The sequence below is a fragment of the Sturnira hondurensis genome, unplaced genomic scaffold (assembly GCF_014824575.4).
Source record: "Sturnira hondurensis isolate 20B ecotype Veracruz unplaced genomic scaffold, ASM1482457v3 Scaffold0006496, whole genome shotgun sequence".
NCBI lineage: Eukaryota > Metazoa > Chordata > Mammalia > Chiroptera > Phyllostomidae > Sturnira > Sturnira hondurensis.
In genome coordinates this window covers 18094781-18106875 of record NW_028079127.1, presented here as the reverse complement: position 1 = coordinate 18106875, position 12095 = coordinate 18094781, and the positions used below count along the sequence as shown (strand labels likewise).

At 57.8% G+C, this 12095-nt stretch overlaps 1 protein-coding gene across 1 annotated transcript; it reads right to left on the bottom strand.

Moving 5' to 3' along the window:
• Nucleotides 1–823: 823 nt before the first annotated feature.
• Nucleotides 824–6964, bottom strand: BHLHE40 (basic helix-loop-helix family member e40). The gene is made up of 5 exons (XM_037049557.1): nt 5998–6964; nt 5765–5834; nt 5390–5497; nt 4375–4498; nt 824–3097 (listed from the first exon to the last, which is right to left on the bottom strand). Exons 1-5 carry the CDS (start codon nt 6075–6077, stop codon nt 2241–2243), a joined length of 1239 nt encoding a protein of 412 aa, XP_036905452.1. The 5' UTR covers nt 6078–6964; the 3' UTR covers nt 824–2240.
• Between the last annotated feature and the right edge of the window lie 5131 nt (nt 6965–12095).

Here is a 12095-nt window from a genome sequence, read left to right as displayed (position 1 = left end):
GCTCCTAGGAGACAGGGAAGGTGACATTTGAAGCCAACAGTCAGGATAGGCAGGTGGCGTCTTTGTCTGGCTGATGACTGCCCAGGGCGGGTCCCCTAGCTCTGGGTCCAGACAACAGAGGGTTCTGGAAGACTCGGGTACTGTGCAGCCTGGAGCGCCGTGAGCCAGGGGCCAGCCACCAGAAAACATCAGGACGCCTGGAGGAGGGGGCAGGCGGAGCACCGATGCGCTACCTGCTGGTCCCCACTCGGTTCCCATGGAATTCTCTCTTTCTCAGAAGAGCACTTGACGAGGGAGAGCCAATCTCCGCTCACGCAGAAAACGCCCACGGAGAGGAAGTCCAGGAAGGACGCAGAAAATAATTATGGGATGTTGCCTTCGGCAGCTATGAGGCAGGATGTGGCGAATCCATTCGACCTTGCTGGGCCCGAAAAGTCTGGGCTGCTCCTCGTCAGTCATGGCCGCTGGACTCCCCAGGGCGGCGCTGGGCCCCGCGCCCACCCCGCCGCCGGCTCCCGAGACGCCCAGGCCCACGCCTTCACTCTCTGGTTTTCCTGCCAAGTTCTAGGGACCGCGACACAGACCCGGGGCCCAAAGTCCTTTCTGGTTAACTGTGGAAGGAGGGTTGGGGTGATGGTGAACCTCTAGCAAGGGTGAGTTGGAAAAAATGAAAACTTACACAAATATTTACCTACTAAACCGACACAGCTTTTTCTGTCTGATGGAAGACAAGGCCCGGGAGACGCTGAGTGACAGGACGGGAGAGGGGAGGCCCGGGCCACCTGTCACGGTCGAGCTTCAGGACAAAATGCAAGGGACCCTCTTTCTCTTCCACAGGAAAAGGATTATTTTATTAAGTACTTTAAACAACTACTTAACATTGAGTCATAGATAAAAATATTTACAATTTCACACCTTCAGGAAGGCTCCAAAATATAAACACTGTACCTCTCCCTAGAGAAAAAAAATCTTCTCTTCAAAAACAGGAATACATTCATTTTTCTCGCTTTGTGGATCAAGTAATTATACAAATAGACATCTAAAACAGCTTTCTTTTTAATATATTTATATAATATATAGTTATAACAGTTTTACAAATAAAGGCAACGACTTTATACCAAAATAAAAACAGGAAAAGCAAGAGTGAAAACGTGGCCGGCGATCAGGCGTAGCGCATTTTAGAAGCTGGTGCGGGGCTGGCTGGACGAGTCAGAAACGACAGACTCTGGACCAAAAATAAAACTTCTCTGAAGGAGACTGAACCCCCCTCAGCAACGGGGACCCTCCCTGAGCCGCTGGGCGAGGGGAATCGGCCTGCAGAAAGGACCTGGTTAGGGGGCTGGGTAGGAGGTCCTTGAGAAGCGAAGCTTGGAGGGGAGCCCCGGGGTAGAAGTGAAAACCGGGTCTAGCTTTGCTCATTGGAAGTAGCAATTTGTTATTCCACTGGGTGCACTTTGTGGCCCTCCGGCCTCAGACCCTGGCGAGCTGCCCCCGAGGGCAAGACTGTTCTGAGGCAACACCTGGAAACAGGTGCCCGAGGCCCCGGGAGCTCTTTCCTTCCTCCCCCCCCCCCTCCCCGGCAGCTGGGCTGGTCAGGGGCCCTTGTCACTTCCTCCGTGAGCTCGCCGCTGCCCAAGCCCGAAGGCCTGGGGAGGGGCTGCACTCTCTCTGTGCGTGGAGGCAGGGGTGGGGGCAGACCTGCGGGACCCTCCCCAAACCGCTGCTGTGCTAGGCCAGCCTGGACCGCCTCGCCACCCTCAGAAAGCTCCACCTGGCAGCCCTCTCCCCGGCGGCGAGTCACGAGAGGCAATGGGAGGGAGAGGGGTGGGGTCAGGAGAGCAGGCTGGGCGCTGCACTTTGGAAAGCCCTCTTCTGAAAGTACCTTTTTCTCAAAGCCACAGACCTGGCTCCCAATGTGGAGACTGACTCACAGACGGAGGCTTCGAAGCTTTTGGAAATCCAGCTGATTCCCATCAGAGGGGGTTCTTCTCCAGGTGGGGAAAAGCCCAGAGGTCCGCCTCCATCCCTCAACGCTCCTGCCGGCAGGCACTCCTTTGTGTGTCCCCTGGGCCGCAACTAACACGTGGGGCACACACCCTCCCGACCCCCCACTGTTGTCTCCAGCCTCAGCCAACCTTGCACGCACTGGAACAATCTCGCCGTGCCTCACACACACACTTTTTTGGGGGGTGGGGAAGAAATGAGGGTGGCAAGCGCAGCAGCAGGACCCCCTAAAGAGTTTAGTCTTTGGTTTCTAAGTGTAAAGGGGGGACCTGCTTCAGGGCGTGGAGCAGGGCGGAGGAGTCCACGGCCGGGTGGGGTGGCGAGGGGGAAGGGGGTCTTTGCGGCAGGAGCAGGGGGCCCGAGAGCTTGTCCGGGGTCATGAAGCTGGAGAGGGCAGCAGCGGAGGCGTTGAGGCCTGGGTACAGCAGGGGCGTGGCGGTGGGGTACCAGCACTTCTCCAGGACCGGCAGGTAGGCCGCAGCCGTGGGCGGGATCAGGTAGAAGGGCAGGCAGAAGGGGGGCTGCGGGGGGTGTGGGCCCAGGAACGGCGAGCCCACGGGGTCCCCACCGGGGAAGCGGCCTTCCTCATCGGAGAGTTGCATTCTGCTCTTTTTGGTGGGGGGTTCTTCAGACTCTTGCTTGATGGCCCCGATCCGCTCTCCTGCAGTGAACCTGTGCCCGTGCTCACTTTTGAGGTAGGGCTGCTCGCCGCGAGGGTCGCCCTTCTCCGACTCGCCCCCGTAGCCGCTGTCGGTGTCTGTGTCGCTGCCGCTCTGCTCCCCGCCGGAGTGAGCGAAAGTCCGCTGGATGACGGGCACGCAGTTCTTCCCCGGGCCCTCAGAGCCTCTGGCCATGGTGCCTGGTTTCTCCTTGAAGTCCTCGGCCTTGGGAGCTGGCTCCGACACCTTCCTCGGGGGGGCCCCCTGCAGCAGCTCCGAGACCACCCGGTGCAGGTGGGCCACCAGCTGCGAAGACTTCAGGTCCCGCGCGTTCTCGTGCTTGGCCAGGTACTGCAGCACCTCCCGGGCACAGGTCTGGAAACCTGAGCAGAACATCTCTTGGCCTGCTTCGACGCTTCTCCCGGACAGCTCCCCTGGATGGACACAGAGGCAAGGGGAGGCGTTTCAGGAGGCCCGAGCCACCCAAGGCCCCCAGCTGCGCCTCTTGTTAGGACGCCTGCCCCTCTGAGCGCCTGACTCCGAGAGTCACTTGAGCAGAGGAAACATGGGTAGCGTGTGGAAGGATGAGAAATAATCGAATAAAAATCTCCCATCACCCCACCACCGGAGATAAAATGCATGTCACGGCTGCAGAAGACCCCAGCATGGAAGCAGACCACGACGAAGAGAGACATTACGTCCCCTCCCGTTGAGTGTGCAGGCTGTTCCTGAGCGCCCTCAAATGTCTCTATACCGCGGAGCTGATTTACAGAACATCAGTCTCACTGTGGCGAGATGGGCGGAGGCCACCTGGCCATAAATCAGGAGAAAGAATGAAGGGACAATGTCGCCTCAGGCAATCTTACTTTCAGTGACTTATACTCATGACAGACATGCTGTCCTCTGTAAACAGGCTCTTTTGAAGCCTCTTCCATGTATCTGCCCCTCGGCCCCCAGCAAATTAGGTGGGAGAGACCAGCTTTCCCGGTGTAGGGAGGGCCCGGTGGGAGCACCGGCCGGGGTTCGGGGAGTCTCACCCCCAGACTTGGCAGGCAGGGCAGAGCGGGATGGCATGAGGGGGTGGGCAGGAGAACCGCTCCCCGGCCCGTCCAGCATTATCTGGAAGCAGTGAGCCGGGAGGGTTTGAAGGTGAGTGAGAGTCCCTGGAAGGGAGTAGAAACCAGTGACGAAACTCCAGTGGTTTCGTTAAGTTGTGCAATCCACCGAGATACCCGGTGGCTATTCAGGGAACCACATGAAATGCGGGAAAAACTCCCTTGTCACTGGGCCAGGATCCTGCCACACACCGAGCCACCAGGGAGCAGAGAGCCAGGAAAACACTGGGGCATGCCCGCGCTTCCTTCCCAGTGGAAGAGGGCTGAGAAACCAACTGTGAAACACCCACGGGGCAGGCGGTAGGTGCCTCGCCACGCTACGCGGGAGGGGGCAAAGCGCCCGGAACCCAGAAACTCGGAAGCCAGAATGCCACAGAAACATTTTATCATCTGACTAATAGGTGTTCCTGCCAGGTGGCGCACAGCGGCATTGCAAATGAAAAGCCTGACATTTCAGGAAGGACAGAACGGCGTCTCCCCCTACGGACGGGCACAAGCCTTTCCGTGCAGGAGTGTTTCTGGGAGCAGCTGCCAGGCCCACGGGCTCTGTTTGTGCTAGAACGCTCCTCAGACGCCAGCCAGACGCAGGCACTCACCGGCTTGCAAACCGCTCTGCAGGGCCAGGATTTTCTGCTGCTGCTGATCGATAAGGTTCGTCAGAGCTTTCACGTGCTTCAAGGTGAGCTCAAGGACCACTGCTTTCTCCAAGTGACCCAAAGTCTGGAATCAAAAGAAATCTCCGTCAGCGGCGAGGTCAGACAGGTCTCAGTCTGGGACCCTGATTAGCACTGAGAAATGTCTCCAAAGGGGAAAGAGAAACACTCAGCTAGCCTGTGCTGGTTGGGTACACTTAATTTTTAAAAACGGTCTATTCCTCATCGGAGCACCCACCACGAGGGCCACCTACGTGGGGAGGTGGTTTGGAAGCCGCAGCCACCGAGGGAGAAGGCTTTGGCAGGCCGCCGCTCCAGCAGCCGCCGGCTGACTGTCCTCAGGGGAATCCGAGCAGGCCAACGTTTCCCTGCCCGGGGTCAGCTGGAGGAGGGACCTGAACTGCGTCTGGCAGCCAAGAGGCTTTCCCTGCTTCTTCCCTGACACCCTTTCGTCCCTCGCGGCTCACCCGGGCTTTTTTGCTTCCTCCTCAAATACTGTTTTCTTTTCCTTCCCCAACCAAAGGCAGCCAAGCTAGTAAGCTGTTGGCTTCTGCTAAGGAAGGGCAGACGCGAAAATCACGTACCAAAACAAATTCTCTTATTTTAAAAAAAGAGAGAGGGAGAAAAGGGGTTGAATCAAATCCAAGTGCTGGTTTACTCAAGTCAGGAAAACCCGAGAACCCTGAAGTGCACCCGAAGGGAAAGTCGAAAACTCGCGGAACGGAAGGCCGGCTGGCGTGGGAGCCAACTTGGAGAAGTCCAAGCGGTTCTCGCCTCATTTGCATGAGGCTGCCAGAAAATACCAGCGCCCAGGAAGGGTCCCCCCACGCAGAGCCACCCGGGCTGGGACCCAGCCCTCTGCCCTGCAGTTCCCCGCGGGGCCTGCAGGCGGCGAGTGACCCCCGCCCGCCCTCTGGGCCCGGGAGCCGGCTTGGAGCGCCGCCAGCTTCTCACTTACTGTAAGTTTGAGATGTTCGGGCAGGAGATCCTTCAGCTGGGCGATGCACTCGTTAATCCGGTCACGTCTCTTTTTCTCGATGAGCCGGTGCGGCAGTTTGTAGGTCTCCTGCAAGGCGCATGCGGAGGCGGTGGGCACCGGAGCCGGGGGTGAAAAGCCCCTTCCTGCCCACCGCGAGGCGCGAGAAGAGTCCGGGCTGCGCGGCAGAGTCACACCCAGAACCACCGCCTCCTGCCCCTGCCTCTCCGAGCCACTCTGTAGAGGCGCCGGGTCCGCGCCTTGCATAAGCCCTCCAGCCTCAGAGTGAGAAAACTTTTCTTGGAAACTCAGCGCGTGCTAGGGCCTGGGGTCCCCAGGGGGGCGCGGGCCTCTTACCTTGCTGTCTTCGCTGCGCTTTATTCCTCGCCTCGACTTGTACACTTGGTACATGTGGGCAAAATCCATCCTGCAGAGATAGGGGCCAGGAAGGGTCGTGAGTCTGCGTGCGCCTGGGCTGCAGAGCCGGGCGGGCAAGAACCCCCAGAGGAGCCCGGAGCTGCTCCTAGTCGAGATCGGTGCGGAACGCAGGGCTGGAGTCGAGGCTCGAGGGGCCAGGGGTGCCCACTTACCCTGGTAGGTCTCCGGGTTCCCGTCCTGGCGCCTTGGGCAGGCAGGCGGGGGGCGGTTGCGCGCTGGGGATCCGCTCCATGGCACCGCGAGCCGGGGCCACTGTGCGCTCCTGTCTGCGGGAGAGCGTCGGTAAGGACTGTCCTGGAGGGGCCCTCGGCAGGGCTCACTCTGGGTCTGAGCCCCCTGAAACTCGCTGCGCTGCCGGGAGCTGCGGCGTGGAGGTGCTGCTGCTTCAGTTGGGGGCGTGCATAGTCTCTCGGCCTCTGGCTCCGGCTCTGCGCGCAGCCCGGCGGAGTGTGCTCCCTGTGCCTTCTGCGCCGTGCGAGCCAAGTGAATGAGAAGTGGGGCGGGCGGGGAGGCGGGCGGGAGCGCGGGGGGGCGGTTAGGGCGGGGGCCGCGGGGCGAGCCGCGGAGTCACGGAGAGGCTGCGGGCTGGGTTAAATGGGAGCGAGTGGGTGGGTTGGAGCTACGTGTTCCACCCTGTGACTCCAGGCACGTCTGGCCGCCGCCGGGGAGGGAAGGAGCGACCTGCCCGCCCTCCCCCGGCTTCATCACATGAGGCTCACGTGTTGGACAACGCTCTCGCGGCTGCGAGGGGCCCCCACCCCCACCCCCGGCCCCCAGGTGTTTGCGGTGCGGCTGCCTTTCCCCGAAGAGGGGGTGGCAGCGCGGCCGGGGTCCTGTGCAGCCGGGTGGGGGGGCGCGGAGGCTGGAAGGGGAGCCAGGGGGTGGGTGGTGGTAACGTGGGCGAACCTGCCCCAGGGAAATGAAGTAAGTTCCCGTCTCCTGGGAGGGGACGGAGGAGGACGGATCCGCCAGCGTCTGACTCAAGCCGGGAGAGGAATATCCCCTTGCTCGCTGCAGCCCAGCCCTCTTCCTCCTCCCCCGCTCGGCCGCTCGCAGGAACCGGCGCGCAGCGGAGGGAGTCGCCGAGCCCCCAGCCTTCCCCAGAGGCTGGGTTTTCTTCCCGTCCCGGCTTCCCTGCCCCCACTCTGCTGCCGGGCGTCCAGGAATTGCCCGCCGTGGGAGGGGCCGAGGGGCGGGGCGGATGTCACCCCATGGGAAGCGGGCTGGCGGCCAAGTGCCGGGGCAGCCGAGGCCGCCGGCGAGCACGCTGCGCGCACCTGACCGAGGAGGGTGTGCGCGGCGGCTGCCCCCGCTCCCTGGAGCTCCGCTGGCGGGCACATCCTACGGGCCGGGCGCACCCCCCTGGATGCCTCGGTGCCCCCCCATCCCCACTTCTCTAGTCAAGCATGAAGAGCTACCGGGCGCAGTGCCTTGTGTCCCCTCCTTCCTCTGCCCCCTCCGGAGGGCGCCCGGGACACCTCCCCTCCGGCTGCAGCGTTACACAACAGCGGCGGCGATGCCTGCCCTGCAGCGGCCGGGGCGGAACGCTTCACGTGGCCTGGGCTCCGGCCGCAGCGCCGCCGGCGCTGTGCGCGGCCCGGGGCACCGAGCCCTGGGACGCGGTGTGCCCGCCGGGTCGGCCACCACCGTGCCTGCCAGGAACTTGGCGGCGCTGTGTGCGGTCCGCGCTCATTGCGGGGGTGGGGGGGTTGAGAGGGTGGCGAGAGGGACGAGAGGAGGTCGTGTCCGTCACCGTGAATCATCGCGTTCATTCAGTCTACGTGCCTCGTTGAGCCCCTCACTCTGTGCCCGCGGGAGAGACACTGGGGACATCCAACACAGATTCTGCCCCGGTTTCAGGACTTCGGGGAGACAGATTGTGAAATCAGGGGAAGGCAGCCTGGGAAAATTATATCGGGGCCACTGGCTAGAAGAGAAAAAAAACAAGGCTTTTTTTTTTTTGCGGTTTTGTGGTTTTGTTTTTTAATTTTATTTCCTACGAACTGAGGTGCCTGGGTAGAGGAGGAGGGGAGAAGCCGTGGGCACAAAGACCTCCAGGCGCCCCGGGCCTCCGCCCGCTGCGCCCAGGCCCCCACCCTGCCACCTCCCCCGGAAAGGTCCGGCCTCGGTGACCTCGCTCAGCCCGGAGGCGGGAGCCGGCCGAGGGGCCGAGGCCGCGGCGCGCGCCCGCAGCTGCAGCCGGAGGAGGGAGCCAGTGGAAATTCATGACTAAAGCCGGGCGGGCGGGGATTTCACTGACCTCCGCGCCGCCCCGCCGCCCGGCGAGCGGAGAGGTGACTGTCAGCCTTTCCCACCGCCGGGGTCAGTCCCCCGCCGCCCTGTGGAAAGGGCCGAAAAAGCGGGGATCGCGGCTAGTCTGGGTGCAGACGGACCTCGGCGGCGGGGGTGTGGGGGGCGGGATGTCACCTTCTGGCGGTGACCTTGACCACCCAGAGACCTGGGCTTTGCGCGTGGAGCGCCCTGGGAGTGGATTTCCTCCAGGTCGCTTTGGAGAGCTCCCGCTTCCTGTTTATGCCGCACGAGCGTCAGGCTCATTAGCAAGTGTGAGAAATGCCGGCCTCCTCGGCGCGGACTGGCCTGACCTCACCGGGGGGGCCCTGCGCCGCCCCCGCCCCGCCCCCGGGGCCCCCGGCCTGGAACCAGCTTCTGTGGCTCCAGCCGGCACAGTCGCCGCCGGAGGGGACCCCTGCCCGGCCGCCCTGCCAAGCGGGCGAGGGCGGCCTGCCCGGGGCTTGTGCCTTCACTCCGGGGCGACCTGCTTGCCGACGGGACTTCGCCCCCTGACTGCCGTCAGAGCCACTGTCCCCCAGGAAGTTCGCGCCCGGGGGAGCGAGCAACACGTGTCCCCTCAGCTGCCCGCCCCTACCCCCGCCCCCGCTTCCGTGGTGCAGGGCCCCTGGCAACACCCTTCTCAGAAGTTCAGAAGTTATCAATACTTCTTGCCCTCACCTGGCCTACCACTGGGAGTAACAAAATATACCAGTTTCCTATTTTTCATTTGCTCCACGTGTACCCCCAAGCTTCAGGAACTGTGCCCACTTGGCCAAAGTTCTGTGGTGTCCAGAGTGTGTTACTGTTCTGTCTTGCTTCTCTCAATAGTTCATTATTACTTTTATTAAAACAATCCCCCGCCCGTACTCTTCCACCCCGAAGACCCTGGGACTTCGTTTGCCACCTTCTGCGGCCGCGTGTTGGGTGCTGGCTGTGTGCGGGGTGTGGGCTGCCTGGCAACGCCGCGCGCTGACGCGCGCCCTGCCCTCCTCGCCACCTTCGAGGCCCCTTTTTACGTGTGTGTCCCTCGCGCCGACTGAGCACCACTGCACGCCGGGCACGGACCTAGGTTCCAGGGAAACCGCGGCTCAGGGAGGCTGGATCGGCCGCCCCGGGTTGCGCAGCCTGGCCTTGGAGGACTTGGACGTGGGCCGCAGGTTTGCCGGGCTCCGCAGCTTCCTCTGGGTCAGTGGCGCCAGGCCGGGCGGTGCAGGCTCAGCTCCTGGGGGAGCCGGGCGCACTGCGGACCGAGAGCTCCCCCACCCCCGTCCCCCGGGGCCGGGCGACGTAGCTCTGGGCACGCCAGTGTCCTGTGCTGAGCAGTGCTGACGGTGGACAGCCCTCCCTGTGTCCTGTCGCTTCTCAGTGGGGGGAGCACACATTGGGGACAAGGGGAGGAAGGGCCGGTTTCTCTTTTCCTTCCCAGCGGGGCTCAGCGTTTGGCCTGCCGGCCGACACCCCGAGCTGGGAGAGGCCACGCTGCCGCCCCCCGCGCCTCCCTTCCTCACCTCTCTCGCTCGGAGAGCGGATTTTTTTGGCCTGTTTGTGCAAACTTCACATTTTTAACCCCTTAATTGCCCAATGGACTCAGAGAATGTGGCTCATCCTACAAAACTCCGTCTAACATCGTGATGATAGTTTTTGTTAATATTTCATTCTTCTTTTTTGAGTTTTCTGACATGGCTTACACTCGTGAAATTAGCAAGTGCTAATGAAGATTTATTGATTAGGAGATTTATTGATTATAAAAGTGTTCTTTAGAGGAGTTTAAAGCATTGCAAAATATTTTGGGTTTTAAGCTATGGCTAGTATAGTAGTGCTCTGGTGAACTTAAAACTTTTTTAAAAATAAATTATACCGTGTACCCTAATGCATTTGTCCCAGCGGTTAGAATTCATGGGGATGCTTTCTATGTATGGTTCCAAAATGTTTCATTTCAGTGCGACTTTAGAGAATTTGGTTTCAAAGTCAAGATTAGTTCATGTAAAGCCCTATCTATAGAATAGCTGAATTGGGGAAACCCTAACCCTTTAACATATGTCTCCAAAGCCAAAGAACTTATATGCATGACCTATGGACATGAACTAAGGGGGGAGGGATTTACTAGAGGCAGGGGGGAGTACTGGGCAGAGGGGAGCAAAGGGGGGAAATTGGGATAACTGTAATAACATAGTAAAATATACTAAAAAAAGCAAAGTCTTCAGAAAACACACAGGAATAAACATAAGATTGTTAAATATGTTATAAAGACCCTGAAATTAAAAAAAATTTTACATTTACTGGCTGCATATCCATCCCTAGTAAAATGAGAGCGAGCCTCAGATTTTTTTATTCCAGCTCATGGTAAGAAGTGTGTAATTCTTCATGACTACACTCACACACACACACTCACACGCAGGCACACACAGTGGCTGGGCCACAGCAGGGAGAACCATTCCCCACTGTTTCCTCCTCCCCAGTAACCACTGACCACTTAAGAAAATGTTAAGCCACTTAGAAAGAAGCAAATCCCATGCATTTCAGAAAAAAAAATCCCATCAAACCATATTCCCCCTGGATACATGCATTCTGATATTTTCTAGTCTAGTCAAATCCGTTTCATTAAAAAAAACACTGATCTTGGCTTTCTCAGCTGAGTTCACCTCCACCCATACATCCTGACCTGCAATTTGAAAGCACACTGGACACGAGTGTTGTCGTTCTGGCTTGTCCCCACCAGGAAAAACCTAGTGGCATCTGCACACGTGAAGATGTGCTAAGTCACGTAGAAAAAGGCTGCGGGTCCTGGTTGACTTCCGTGGCACAGATGCCCCCATTCGGGGGACGATGCCCAGAGGCGGGAACTGACATGCCGAGCTTTGCTGCTGTGTGTGGCGTTGTGTGTTGGGGTGTGTGTGTCTCCTTGGTCTGCCTGAGGAAGTTCCCTTCTGTTGCTGGTTTGCTGAGACGCTTTATCATCAGTGCACACTGAATTCGTCCGACGCTCTGTCTGCACCCGTGGAGACGATCATTCCACCTTTCTCTTCCGTTCTGTTAACGTGAGTGACGAGTCTGTGTGCTAAACCAGCCTTGAATTCCTGAGATGAGTGTATGCTGACCGTAGTGCGCTGTCCTTATTTTTTCCTGCTGGATTTGATTCCCTGATATTTTTGGAGGATTTTTGTGTCTATAATAGTGAAAGGTATAGAAATGCAGTTTTTAGTTTTCTCGTATTCTTTGTCAGGTTTTAGTATCACGGTTATGCTCACAAAGTAACTTGGAAAAGAGTTCTTTTCCTGTTTTTTAGAAGATTTCATGTAAGGTTAGAACTGTTTCTTTTTCAAATAGTAGCCGAAACTACCTGACTCTTGGTTACTTTTTTTTGGTGGGGAGAGATTTTTACTACAAATACATTTTCTTTAATAGATATCAGGCTATTTAAATTTTTTATTTCTTTGGTCAGTTTTGGTAGTTTTTGTTTTTCAAGAAATTTGTCCATTCATTTAAATGTGTCAGTATATTGGTAAGAATTTTATCCTTTTAATGTCTAATCTATAATGATAACCTTTTCACTCTTAAAATTTTTTTTTGTTAATTTGTGTTTTCTTTTGTTTCTTTACTCGGTCACATTGCTAGAGGTCTCGTCAACTTTATTAATGTTTACAAAGATCCAAATTTCGATTTTGCTGATTTTCTGTGTTGTTTGTTCACCTTATAGTTTATCATTGTTCTCTTATTTTTCTTACTCCCTTCCTTCTAGTTTTTTAGATTTAACTGCTCTGCTGTTTCTCGTCTCTTGTGATGCAAGGTGGTATCACTGATTGTAAACCTTTCTTCTCCCGTGAATACCGAAAGCTGCATTTTCCCCCAAAGCCCTGCTCTCACAGTATTCCACAATGTTTGTTTTTTGTATTTTTATTAGTATTACTCAGGTCAAAATCTGTTCTAATTGCCTTTGTGATCTTTCTTTGATTCAAGG

Excerpts from the sequence above, each read along its gene's own strand:
- BHLHE40 (XM_037049557.1), bottom strand. The coding sequence starts at position 6,077 with ATGGAGCGGATCCCCAGCGCGCAACCGCCCCCCGCCTGCCTGCCCAAG. Across the intron at positions 4,499-5,389 it reads CCGAACATCTCAAACTTACA|ACTTTGGGTCACTTGGAGAA; the intron begins GTAAGTGAGAAG and ends TTTTGATTCCAG. Across the intron at positions 3,098-4,374 it reads GCAGAGCGGTTTGCAAGCCG|GGGAGCTGTCCGGGAGAAGC; the intron begins GTGAGTGCCTGC and ends GTGTCCATCCAG.